Source organism: Canis lupus, chromosome 12 (assembly GCF_011100685.1).
Source record: "Canis lupus familiaris isolate Mischka breed German Shepherd chromosome 12, alternate assembly UU_Cfam_GSD_1.0, whole genome shotgun sequence".
In the NCBI taxonomy this organism is placed as follows: domain Eukaryota; kingdom Metazoa; phylum Chordata; class Mammalia; order Carnivora; family Canidae; genus Canis; species Canis lupus.
The window spans coordinates 32,262,090-32,276,304 of NC_049233.1; the positions used below are offsets into that span (position 1 = coordinate 32,262,090).

The following is a 14,215-nucleotide window of genomic DNA, read 5'->3' on the forward strand; positions in this document are numbered from 1 at the left end:
TCAAATTAGAATGACTAGCTGGCATGTTTTTGCAAGTAATGTTTCTATGTAGGAAGGGCCCCAGATTTCAGCATCCAAATTTTAATTTCTTTCCATCTTCCTTACAGCATCCATGAGCTTTAGTATTCAGAGTAGCTTTCATGAACCTACATAGAACATTGCAAAATGTTTTTGGGCTATATAACATTTGTGTCCACCATATATTTTTCTGAGTATATTTTAATACTGTAGCTCCTCAAAATAAAATCCACTCAGTTCAGAATCAGCTGCTACCTATTCAATCAGAATACGATTGTAAAAACTATAATCATTTAACATATCCTCGTTGTGGGGTAGATTTAACACTTTGCTTCATTAAACATGCTTTATTCAATAGAAACATTTGGTTGCAAGAGACAGAGAGTGACTTTGAGTACCAACCAGAAGAGAACCTTGTTGGAAGGATATGGAAAAACTGACCTTTCCGCCAGTAGACAGTAGGGACCTCCATTGACATTTCCATCAAGTGGGAAGGCTAACTCCCCCAAGGCAAAATCAGGACCCTATCATAGGATGAAAGATAAATGGGACACTACACAGACAAAACCATCACATGCACACCTTAAAATGAGGAAGCTGTGCCAATAACATCAACTACTTTACAAGAGTATATGTGCTTCTTGTCTTTGGAAAGGAACAATCCCATTGAAGAAAGGGCACGTGACTAAAAATTCTATTAGATGGGGATCCCTGGGTGGCTCAGTGGTTTAGCACCTGCCTTCAGCCCAGGGCATGATCCTGGATTCCGGGGATCGAGTCCCACATTGGGTTGCCTGCATGGAGCCTGCTTCTCTCTCTGCCTGTGTCTCTGCCTCTCTCTCTCTGTTTCTCTCATGAATAAATAAATAAACTCTTTTAAAAAATTTTAAAAATAAAAATAAATAAAAATTATACCAGATATTCTCTGAATTTTGGAAATGGAAAAGAGAATAAACAAGATGAGGAATAATTGATTTGAAAATTTTCAACTTCAAAATAAGTGTGTGAAAATTTGGGAATCTGCCCTATTTGCATTTATCTTAGTGAATTCTCGTATCACTTACTCTTATTAGCCATACCATTTCTTTTACTTATCTCAGTTCTAAAATAACATGTACTTGTGTTCTTAGGTGATTAATGCCTATACCCTCCATTCTACCTTGAGCTAGAAGAGGGGGGAAACTCTACTGGATTTTGCACCTGGATCCCTTTTACTTCAGTATCTAGTACAATATGTGATGCTCATGAATATGTATTAACTGACAGAATGAAGTATATTTAGAGAAATGTCAGTAGCATGACTTTAGTCCTACTACCCTAGCAAAAAATTAACTATATGGTAAGATTCATTATTATGAAAAACATTATCTGAAAGTTAGAGCCAGAGTTCATATTCTGATGACTATAGTTTTTTTAAAAAGGTATTTTTTACAGCACAAATCGGTATTTTAATCAGTGTCTTAGGCCCTGGTACTACATGGGAATATTTGCGTCCCCAGGGATAAAATGTATTTCGTTATGTTTGCCAGCTATGTGGTCCTCAAAATCCCTCCACTGAGTTGCTTATGCAAATCCTCCCTCTCATAAATCTCCATCAGCCATTGCTAGTCAAATTATGTTTGCCTGGTGTTTCTCTGTAAATCCTGCAAATCTATTTTCTGTACTCTCCCCAAAACTGATGGGAAGTTAATCGCTCTGTAATTGCTTGCTATGTTTCATGTCCTCATCATGAGTAATGTTGCCATGTTCTCATCCTCAAGCACCTGATTCGTTAACAGCCAACTAAGAGGAGCAAAAGAGCAAGATTTAAAATGTCAGAATTCTCTCATAAAAGTAGGCTAATGAAAATAGAAGAAACTAGCTAAACAAAGTATTGCCTAAACACAGATTCATTAAATATAGGAAATTAAATTTGGCATAACAGAGAATAAGACTTTTTAAAATATGTTTAAGATTTAATTTGCATTTCTCTCTTGCTTTTTTTTCCCCTCAAGATTGTGTTCTCTGTAAGTGTCTTTTTAGAAGAAAATTAGGCATTATAGATCTTCCCCCAAAGATATATTTCTTTTCCAAAACAAATCCTTACTTTTGAAAATACTTGGTAATTAAAACAATAGACCAAATGTTCAAATCATAGCTTAGGCATCAGTATAATATACCCATGAAGCCCACATGAGCAAATGCTGAGTTATGAAGCACATGCTTTAAAATACTATAGAATCTTGCACAAACATGTAGGCATAATCTTGAAAAATCACTGAAATATCGATTTTTAACTTTTAAAAAATCAAAATCGAGGAAGGTATTTTCTCCTTTAAAATAACACTTGTAAATACAGAGAATTTATCTTCTCTGTTAAATACTCTGTAATAGAAAAAGATTCAGTCCATGATATTTACCCTGAGGTCATTTTTATTTAGGACTCTATTTGTTGAATTATGATGAAGTTGGGAGAAAAGGATGTAACCAAGGATGAAGAGTATTAATATATTTAGAAAAGAAAGAGGATTAATATATTTGTATCAGTGATTTGAGAAGCTCATCAACCACACAATTTTTGCTCTGAGCCCTAATTTGTAAGATTCTGTATCATCTCGAAAATAAATAAATGAAACCTATGGGTCAGATTTTCCTTCTGCAAAGCTCCATCATTATTCATGGAAACTCTAAGATTTTAGAACTCACATATATTTCAGACACTTTAGTGCTTTGAGTCAGCCTTAAATGGCAGTGACTGGGATTTTGCTCCCCCTTTAGTACATTCAGCTAGGATTTTAGTGTTTATGGAAATAAAACATAAAAAAAGTAATATTTCCCATGACAAACATTGAGAGACTTGGGTGCTTTACAAGTCCAAATTTTTAAACATTTTTTTATATTACAACAATTTTTGTAAAACAGCTTTAACTTTGAATGATGAAAATCTTACACAGGAATGACTGCTACATTTTTAATGCACCCACAAGAGAAAACTATATTTTGGTAATCTTGTAAGTGGAAATAAAGCCAATTCTTCATGCTCAAGAAGTGCTGACTATGAAACAAAGATTAGATGCAGCTTATTTGCATTTTTGGTGTCTTTGGGGACTTCCTGGTTCCTGCCAAACTTACATTCCTTATTAGTTAAAGCAAAAATATTAAGTCTCTTCTTAAAATGTGTAAATCAAATTAGAAATGAGAGACTTTCTATTTTCTTTTGCAGAAGGTCATGCATACAAGGAAGAGGCATATGGAACTGTTTCAGGAGCTGAATCAGAAGTTTCAAACTTTGGACAGATTTCGGGATATACCAAATACAAGTAGTATGGTGAGTATGTGTTACTTCCATCAGTACCTGGCACCACACTAATGATGTATCCTGTCAGCCATTATCCTTGCCCTCCGGGAGCTTTTCATTGTCTTGTGAACACAAAAGTGGCATACAAAGAAAATAAATAATGCTCCACAATATATTTTGGAATATACTAAGAAACAAACTAGGAATGATAGACTCTTTAAGCAGTTTTATTCGTATTTAAATGTGTTATCAGTTATAAGCTTTAATTGGAATTAGTTATATATCAAAAATGTGTTAGGTTCATGTGGCCCTTTTATCATCATTAAAATGATCATTCAAACACCCAAATAGTTGACTAAATTTTTACATTTTAATTTGAATGTCTGACATTTTAAGGTCATAAAATATAATTATATATTTCTTTATATTATGTGTATGTGTATATATGTATATACATACATTATTTCATATATATATGAATATAATATATATGAGTATATATATAATATATATTCATATATATATGAATGTATACTTGGTTTCACTTTGTTACGTGAAACCAAAATGTTAAGTTTTGTCTCCAGGAAATTCAAGATTCACTTGTTCTATAACAAGAGTTTTGGGAAACACATCAACATTGAAAGCATTGATATTTGATTAGACTATTTTCTTCTCATTCATTCATACTACTACAGTCGTAGCATAGGAATTCATCAAATGGTATTTTGCAGTTACCGTGGACATGGCACAGTCATAGCTTCAGAGAAGGCTCCATGATTATTTGAGTACAAAGCTCAACCAAGAACTATCTGATCATGGACAAGTTACCCAGCTCAGGTTTCTAACCCTCAATTTATCCTACACTGAACAAAGAAAACAGAAAGTAGTAAATGTTTTCTTTATTCTCATAACACTTTTAACACTTTCCAAAGCAGGAAGGGCATGTGAGAGGTTAAGAAGCTGAGACTCAACTATGAGAGATAAAGCTGGAACTACCATCTGACTCCACTGTTCCTCACTCCAAATATGGTACTCCTGCTTTGCCTTACACCTTTGCAGTCCTTCTCCTCCTCCTAACATCTGATATTCTGGCATATATATAACACTCTAAGAGACATGTGTTTGTGTTGGTGTTTGATCACCAACTCTAGTGAGCCTTGGGTATGTGTGTTGTGGGTCTAAGTCCTAGCTTCCTAATTAGTAACATCAGTTTATCATGAACAAGAATTTATGTACCTTTGTTTCTCCTGTATTCCTCTCAGTACTAGTACATGAACAAGAATTTATGTACCTTTGTTTCTCCTATATTCCTCTCAGTACTAGTACAAGGCTGGTCATGGTAATTTATCAGTACATACCTGTTCTTGGCTTATTGAATGTTTCTGATAGTTCAGTCTATGTTTGGCTTTTTGAAAAAATTTTTAATATATTTATTTGAGTGAAACAGCACAAGTGGGGAGGGGGGAGAGGGACAGAGGGAGAGGGAGAAGCGGACTCCCCACGGGAAGCCCAACATGGGGCTCGATCCCAGGACCTCGAGATCATGACCTGAGCTGAAGACAGATGCTTAGCCTGCTGAGCCACTCAGGCATCCCTTAATCTGTGTTTGGTAAATGAAGATTATAAGAAATACAAGAGACCTTAACTCTTAAATGGTCCATAAATAATTCACATGTATATCAACCTATTTTCCTCCTTATAGCAAGAATCATGCATTACTTGGTATCATCAACACAATACTGGGCATATAGAAGACCCTTGAATGTAGTGAGTGGTTCTTTCTTATCTGCTCCTAATATTGAGCCATCAATTTTTAGTTTGCCAGGCAAATGAGACTTGCACCATTGAGATTAGACCTAAACACATTAGCTACTCATTTTGGAATACTGAAAGCTAACATTGAAATAAATTGAAGAAACTTCATTTGCTAAAGAAAAGAGAGAGAGAGAGAGAGAGAGAGGGCTATGTTTACAAATCTGAAAGGCTTATGCAACAGATACAGCTGGCTGACTGCTATAATATGATTGTAATTTCCCCTTGTTGTATGGTCTGGGTATTAAATCATTAATGGCACAAATATCTGTATCTCAGTTTCCTGACAACCAAAATAGCCTACTAATTACTCCACATCTCTGCAGCAGCACGCCTATTCTAGAAAAGATTTATAAATATTTATCATTTGGGAGGTTAGGAGTGGGAAGGATAGAGCTGTCATTGCTGCTTGACTATTGTCCTAAATATCTGAGAACAGGAAAAAAAAAGAGTTCCTTATTCAGTTTTGATTAATAATGAACATGTGAGTGAGTTCATTATCCTTAATTCAGTCATAATTTGTGTGGCACATTGCTAATGAAAAATCGCATAATTGGATGGAGAAAGACATTTTCAAAACAAAAATCTCAAAGTCTTTTCCTTTTTTTCTGGCTACTAACTCACAACACCTGCCTAGCACTGCAAATGATGGTAATTATGTAGAATTTTGGGAATCAAAGGGAACCCAAAAGACCATTTAGTCCATTTCCCTGCTTCCAGGCAGGACAACATCTAAATCACACTACAAAGAAAAGGCAGTATTGAAAGAATTCTTTTACTTTGAGTGTGTCTCACAAACTATTCTCCATCAAGATTCCTTCCCTCCAAGGAGCTTCTCCAAATCTTCACTCTTTTAGAATATAGAATAAACAAATTCTCATTCCCTTGTCTCCAGTATTGTAGGTTAGAAGAAGGAAGGAAAGAAAGAAGAGAGGAAAGGAAGAAAAAAAAAAGGAAGGAGAAAAACAGAAAAGAATGGAGGGAGGGAGGAAGAAAGGGACTTACCCAGAAGTGACAGCTAGACTGTGCCTGGAACCCTGAGCTATGGGAAATGCCCAGGTGGCCTTCCTATGGTCCAGGTGGCCTTGAATTCTCATATTCAGCTAACATTCCATTTCTATGTATATAGCCTAAGGCCAAATTAGCATCTTTAGAAGCTTCATCCATGTTGACTTATATTGAAATTGTAATTCTTTTATTGTGATACAATTAACATAACAGTATTAGTTATGGTTTAATATTTGTATATACTGCAAAATGATCACTTAGTTAATCTAGTTTCCTCCTGCCAGCATATAAAATTATGTAATATACAATATTGTTAACTATAATCTCATTCTATATATTACATTCCCATGATTTATTTGTCTTTGAAGTGTGTATATTTTGACCTCCTTTTCCCATTTTACCTTCCTCCAAAACCCCCTCCCTGCTGGCAACCAGCAATGTATTCTTTACACTTATGAGTTTTGTTTTGTTTTTTCATTTGTTTTTTATATCCTACATTTAAGTGAAATCATATGGTGTTTGTCTGACTTATTTCATAATAAGCATAATAACCTCTAGTCTATACATGTTGTCACAAAAAGGGCAAAATTTCATTATTTTTTATGACTGAGTAGTATTCCATTGTATATATCTATAAACCACATCTTCTTTATCCATTTGATTATTTCCATATCTTGGCCACGTAAATAATGCTGCAATGAACATAAGGCTGCATATGCCTTTTCAAACCAGTATTTTCATTTTCTTTAAATACCCAGAAGTGGAATTGCTGGATCATATGATAGTTCCATTTTTAGTTTAGTAACCTCCTTACTGTTTTCCATAGTGGCTGCACCAGTACACAAGGGTTCCTTTTCGTCCACATCATTGTCAACACTTTTTATTTTTTGTCTTTTTGGTAATAGACATTTCCAAAGGTGTGAAATATCTCATTGTGGTTTTGATGTGCCTCCTTTGTTATAAATTTATCGATCACATATGCATAGGTTTATTTCTGGGCTCTTTATTCTGTTCCATTATTCTAAATATCTGTTTTTATGCCAATACTATACTACTTTGATTACTATAAGTCTGTGATAAGAGTTTGAAATCAGGGAGCATGATGGCTCCAGCTTTGTCCTTCTTATTCCAGATAGCTTGGTTATTTAGGATTTTTCATGGTTCCATGTTACATTTTAGAATTTTTCTATTTCTGTGAAAAATGCCATTGCTATTTTAACATGGATTATATCAAATCTATAGATAGCTTTGGGTAATATGACATTTGAGCAATATTCTTCAAGTCTGTGAACATAGCATGTCTTTCTATTTATTTGTGATTTCTTCATTATCACTCACTAATTTCGGTAGTTTTCTGTGTATAAGACTTACACCTCCTTGGTTAAATTTATTCCTGCTTTATTCTTTTTTGGTATAATCAGAACTGTTTCCTTGATTTCTCTGATAGTTTGTTGTTAGTGTATGAAAACATAAAGGATATTTGTATGTGTATCCTGCAACTTGACTGAATTTATTGGTTATAACAGTTTTTTTGGAGGAGTCTTTAGGGCTTTTTACCCATAAAATTATGTTCTTTACAAATAAGACAGTTTTACTTACTTCTTTCCAATTTGGATGTCATTTATTTCCTTTTCTTGCCTAATTGCTTCAGCTAGGACTACCAATACTGTACTGAAGAAAAGTGGCAAGAGTGGGCATCTTTGTCTTGTACTTGATCTTAGAGGAAAAGCTTTTACCTTTGCATCTCTGAGTATAGTGTTAGCTGTGGGCTTGACATATATGGCCTTTATTATCTTGAGGTACATTCCCTCTGTAACCACATTTTTAAGACTTTTTTATTATAAAGTTATGTTGAATTTTGTCAGATGTGTTAGTTGCATCTGTTGAAGTGCTTATATGATTTTTATCCTTCATTTTGTTAATGTGGTGTGTCACATTGATTGATTTTCAGATGTTGAACTATCCTTGCATACCTGGAATAAATCAGATGTGATCATGGGATATCTTTTTAGTATATTGTTGAAAATTGAGTTTGCTGTATTTTGTTGAGGATTTTTACATCTGTGTTCATCAGGGATATTGTAATTTCCTTTTTTTGTGTGGCATCCTTGTCTAGATTTGGTATCAGGGTAATATTGGCCTCAGGAGATTGAAAGCGTTTCTTCTTTTTCAATTTTTTGGAAGAGTTTGAGAAGGACTGGTAGTAAATCTTCTTTGATTGCTTGATAGAATTCACTAGTGAAGCCATCTGGTCCTGCCCGGACTTTTGTTTGTTGGGAGGTTTTTGATTACTGATTCAATTTCCCTTGCTAGTAATCAGTCTATTCATTTTGTATTTCTTCATGATTCAGTCTTGGAAGATTGTATGTTTCTAGGAATGTACTCATTTATTCTAGGTTGTCCAATATATTGGCATAAATATTCATAGTATTTTCTTATGATCCTTTATTTTTTTGGTATTAGTTATAACATCTCTTTCATTTCTGATTTTATTTATTGGAACATTTTCTCTTTTTATTCTTAGTCTAGCTAAAGCTTATACACTTTGTTCAGTTTTTCAAAGAACCAGCTTTTTGTTTCACTGGTTTTACTATTGTCTTTTTAGTCTCTACTTCATTTATTTCCACTCTGATCTTTTATTTCCTCCCTTCTGCTAACTTTGGGCTTTGTTTCTGTTTTTCTAGTAAAGTTAGAATGTTTGAGATTTTTCTTATTTCCTGAGGTAGGCCTGTATCCCTGTGAACTGCATTTGCTGTATCATATAGATGTTAGTGTCCTTTATTTTCATTTTTATTTGTCTCAAGGTATTATATTCTTTGATTTCTTTGTTGACCCACTGATTATTGAGTAGCATATTGTTTATTATTATCATTGGTTTTCAGTTTCATGGGTTATGTTCTAAAAAGATGCTTGATATAATTTCAGTCATCTTAAACTTATTGAGACTTGTTTTGTAACTAACACATAACCTATCCTAGAGAATGTTCCATGTGCCCTTTAAAAGAATGCGTATTCTGCTTTAAGTGGAATGTTCTGTATATATCTATTAAATCCATCTGGTTTAATGAATTCTTTTAAGTCTAATGTTTGACTTTCTGTCTGCATGTGTAATAGTCCCCTAGTGTAATTGTACCATTATCAATTTCTCCTTTAGGTCTGTTAACATATGCTTTATTCATTTATGTGTTTCTAAGTTGGGTGCATGAGTACAAGGTTATATCGTCTTGCTGGATTGACTTCTTTATCATTATGTAATGCCCATTGTCTTTTATTAGTCTTTGTTTTAAAGTCTATTTTGTCTGACTTAAGTACAGCTACCTCAGCTTTCTCTTGGTTTCCATTTGCATTAAACATCTTTTCTCATACGTTCACTTTTAGTCTGTGTGTGTCCTTAAACCAAGGTGAGTCTCTTATAGGCAGCATGTAGATGTGTCTTGTTTTTTTTTTTTTTTAATCCATTCAGCCACTCTGTATCTTCTGATGGAAGAATTTAGTGCATTTACATTTAAAATAATTATAGATAGGTATGTACTTATTGCCACTTTGTTTTCTATCTGTTTTTGTAGTTCTGTTTTCCTTTTGTCTTCTCTTGCTCTTTTCCCTTATGGTTTGATGCTTTTCTTTAATTTTATGTATTTACTACAGGTTTTAGCATTGTCGTTACCATGAGGCATGTATATGTATACATATATATGCCAATCTATATTAAGTTGTTAGCAAATTAAGTTTGTACACATTTTAAAACTCTAAATTTTAATACCCTGCCACATTTGATGTTTTTGATGTCACATTTCACATCTCTTATTTTGTGTTTCCCATAACTAATAGTTGTGGCCATTATTTTTACTACCTTGTATTCTTGGTTGGGATTTTTGCTTTCAGCATTGACTACATCATGCCATTTTCTTCTAGCCTGCAGTTTCTCCCAAAAAATCTGCTGATATACTTATGGAGGTTCCCTGTACATAACAAGTTTGAGTTTGTTTGTTTGTTTTATTTTTTTCCCACTGCCTTTAAGGTTTTTTCTTTAACTTTTGACATTTTAATTATAATGTGTCTTGGTGCAGATCTCTCTGGGTATATCTTATTTTGGAAAGATCTAGGCTTCCTTGACCCACAGGTCTATTCCCTTCATCAAGGTCAGGAATTTTCAACTATTATTTTTTCAAGTAAGTTTTCTGTCCCTTTCTCTCTCTTCTCTTGGACCCTTAAATATTATTTCACTCAATGTTGTTCTCTAGGTCCCTTAAGTTATCTTCACTGTTTGATTTTTTGTGTGTATGTGGTGCTCTGTTTGTATGAGTACTACTGCTGGTTACAGTAGTTCTTTACCATTAAAGAAGCATGGGTCTCAGACCGAAAGGATGTCCACACATTTGTGAACAATGCAAGAACTACAGTACTACTGGGAATACCATGGGAGGCCAGAGGAGATGAACAAGAAATCCAACCTTATTAATTATATAACCTCAGAAATTCAGTCAGTCATACTGGCAATAATATTGTTGGACTCTAGACATTCAGACAAAGTTTAAAATTGACCATTTTAGTTTGTGGATCTGTGGTGCTTGATCTTCAAAATATAAATGGAAAATCACATCTATTCCAAACATAAAGAATTTTCAAAGCCAATGAACACATAATTTACATATCTTGAATCCTTTTAGGACTGAATTAATTGAACTTTGTCAAACTAAGGATTCCCAGAAAGTTCCTTTAAGACACAGCCTTTGTCTAAGATGAGTAAGTCCTCTCTGTGGCTTGATGCAGCAGAATTCACACTAGTGAACCATTCAGTCAGTGACTGATGATTCAGGTCACTGTAGTGCCCTGAAATGTTCAACTATTCCCTATTGCATACAGAATAAATTCCAAATTAAGTGGCCTGGCATACCGTGTCCCTTATGATCTGGTTTTCAATCCACCTTCTGCCTGTTTATTCTATTCTTTTTCACTCCAATTAAAATGAATTGGTTATTTTTCTCAGAGTTGTCCCATCCACATGTTCTCTGGATTTTTACTTCTCAGTATGCATGCCTATTCAGCCACCAAGCCTCCAATCACACATATCTTTATGACCAAGCTCATTCTTCTGTGACAATTCTGTTATATGCTTTCCACAAAAAGAAGCCTTATTTCCAACCTTGTCCATACCCCCTTATAGATGCAGATATATCTATATATTTATAGCTTCATTTAACTATAAACACCTTCATAATAAGTATAATTACTACCTAAAGGTCATTTATTTAATACTAGGTATTAGGCCAGGCTCCTTAACTTTTTTTTTTTTAATTTTGTAACCCTACAGTGTAGGTAATCTGCAGTTTGCCAATTCCTTTGGCCTCAAATATAAAACTTATCCATGTTTTGCAAATATTAAAGTTGAAGTTCATAGAAATTGAGTATATCGCTCAGAGTTACATTCATATGAAATGGAGCAACTGGAATTTGGACCTTAAATCACCCCTTAAATCTTATGCTTCCTAGTGAACCATGTTGGCTTTCCATCCTTGATTTATCACTTTATCCTCCCTAGTGCCTAATATGATGCCCAACACAGAGCAGCTAAAAAATATTAGTTGAAGGGAGCAAGGAAGGAGGGGAAGGGAAGAGTTACAAGACTAGATAGTTCATAAGACTTTAGAATATTGGACTAAATCAGAATTAATCCCTTCCACATATCCTAAAGGTTAAAACTTTATCACATCTTAACTATTAACTATTGTTTTCTTGTATCTCCTCATGATTAAGGTTTATATGTGTTAAAAAACATCTAATATATTGAGGATTTTAATAATTTAATTCCTAGATAGGTTGTCTCTTTTATCTATACTTGAGAGTGATTTTTTTTTGAGAGTGATTTTTAATATCCTCAGTAGAACCCAGACAATAATTGCAGTACCTGTTTTATGTTCCCCCTGCTAATTAATTATAAGCAGTTGTAGGCTAGAATTTAGGGTGGAGGGGGAGGAATAAAGGACACATTCAACAATTATAGTTGTTTAGGTGTTTTAATTTAATTTGTTCTAAAGAGAATTCAGTTATGATTTCCTTCTTGTTCTTTGATGTCACTCAGCTTGGTCTATTCCATTCAAATTCTCTCATTTAACACTTATTTAAAATAAATTAAGTTCACTGCTAAATCTTAACAAAAAATCAGGCTATAGAAACTTTGAATCATGTCTACTCATATTTATTGTGTCCCTACAACATAGAAGGTCTGGGTGGAGTCATAATTAGGCATATCTTAAATCTTAAGTAGTAAGAGGGTATATACTTTGGAACATAAGGAATTCTGGCCGGTAGACATTCCTTAACCCCTTATATTGCTAGATATATTTTCCAGAAAGCTGTGTTCTTTAAAGGGAAGAATGAGTTTTGCTGAATTAGTGTGCTGCCCAAATACATTTAAAAAAAAAAACTGTGGGGGAATATACAGCAGTGAAAAAATAAATTACACAAAGGACATAGTAGCATTTTGATGTTCTAAAAAGGATAATTTCTTAAAAACTAAGCAAAGTTAATGAAATTCAGTTTTATGAAATATGGCCATTTGGGGGACTGTTTTTATTATTTATAATCTGCCCCATTACATATCTTCAAATTTTATCTCACCAAAGGTTCTGACAAAATACGTAAATTTTCTACATTTAGTCTTTGCAGTAACACCCCCTTCCTACCTGAGCATATAGCTATGCTGACTTTTCACAAGATACCCAAAACAAAACATCATCTACTTTGCCTTCCATAAATTATTCAATTCCTTTGATTGCTGGAAAATTTTAGGATAACATAAAGAAGGTGTTCATCAGTCTGTGCAATGAAAGAAAACTAAAAACCATTTCCTGCAGCTGGCCACAATTTCAAATCATCTCTGAATCATATCAACTGGATTAGGGTCACAAACATGCTCTCTTCCTGGGAACTTAAACAAGCAGTAATACTCATCATCAAATAATGACTCTTTCCCCTCTTTCCTCAACAGGAAAACCCAGCACCAAACAAGAATCCATGGGACACTTTCAAAAACCCCAGTGAATACCAACATTATACCACAATCAATGTCTTAGATACAGAGGCAAAGGATGCTTTGGAACTGAGGCCAGCAGAGTGGGAGAAGTGTCTGAATTTGCCTCTGGATGTGCAAGAGGGTGACTTTCAAACAGAAGTTTAACAAAATCAAAATGGACTGAGGTGGATATGAAACAATTTATTGCACTGACACTTAAGACTTGGGAAGCCTGACATTTCTATCTGGACAGTGTGACTATCCTATGTCAGGACCTTCATGTGCCAAATGTCAGTGATGTTTGCATATGGTAACTTCTCACTAGTAAGGCTAGTGGAGAGAGGACCAGGTGTACAGTTCTGACCATCCTGTGTTGTAAGTACCCGTGGAATGGATTTGTAAGGTAATCTTTATAGATAAACCTCAAGCAACGATTCATGTTGTAACCGCTTCATATGGTTTAGTTTTCAAAAAACTTCACCATGAAGCACAATGTATATATTTATGCAGTTTTTAAAGTTTATAACAGTCTGTTTGGCCATTACTACACTTTTTACTTTATAATATAAAAGCAAAGTTTTTGTCATTAAATGAATGTTTGTTGAGCTACATTCTTCATTGCTTTAAATGCAATAAAGTAATAATCTCACTTTTATATGAATAATATATTTCACATCTTTATTATTGCAGTTTTCTCTAGAAAGCTCTGAGTAGCTTTCTCTGCTGCAACTGTGTATAAAATATTTAAAATGTTGTATGGTGTAAATAAACTTTTGTCTACATATCAGTTTTTTAGTGCATTTTATTTTGGATTTGTTGAACAGAAATTTACATATTTATAATTTTTTTTCAATACAGATACTGAAAATGTATTCACAGTTTTAATAGCATACCGTTATTACTCCTTTGAGGCTAATGATTTCTCAAATGTAATAGTAGGTTTGTATAGTGCTTCTGTATTTTCTACTCAAACATCCTTTGGAACAATGTACCATGTAAATGGGGCTTGTCAGAAATCTGCCATCATAGTCTTACATAAATATTATGTTTTTTTCTATCTTGTGGCAAAAATACAACTACTAGTAGAA

General features: G+C 33.9%; 1 protein-coding gene across 4 annotated transcripts in view; it reads left to right on the top strand.

Annotated features, from left to right (window-relative positions):
* ADGRB3 (adhesion G protein-coupled receptor B3) overlaps positions 1 to 13,914 on the top strand; it is a 711,230-nt gene extending 697,316 nt beyond the window's left edge. For 3 of the 4 annotated variants that reach the window (XM_038554438.1, XM_038554440.1, XM_038554441.1), the window contains 2 exons: positions 3,221 to 3,325; positions 13,104 to 13,914. In XM_038554438.1, coding sequence (XP_038410366.1) covers positions 3,221 to 3,325; positions 13,104 to 13,292 — 294 coding nt within the window. In that variant the 3' untranslated portion in view covers positions 13,293 to 13,914. The remainder of the gene's footprint in view (positions 1 to 3,220; positions 3,326 to 13,103) is intronic. The other variant, XM_038554439.1, reaches the window with a different exon arrangement.
* Positions 13,915 to 14,215: the final 301 nt, after the last annotated feature.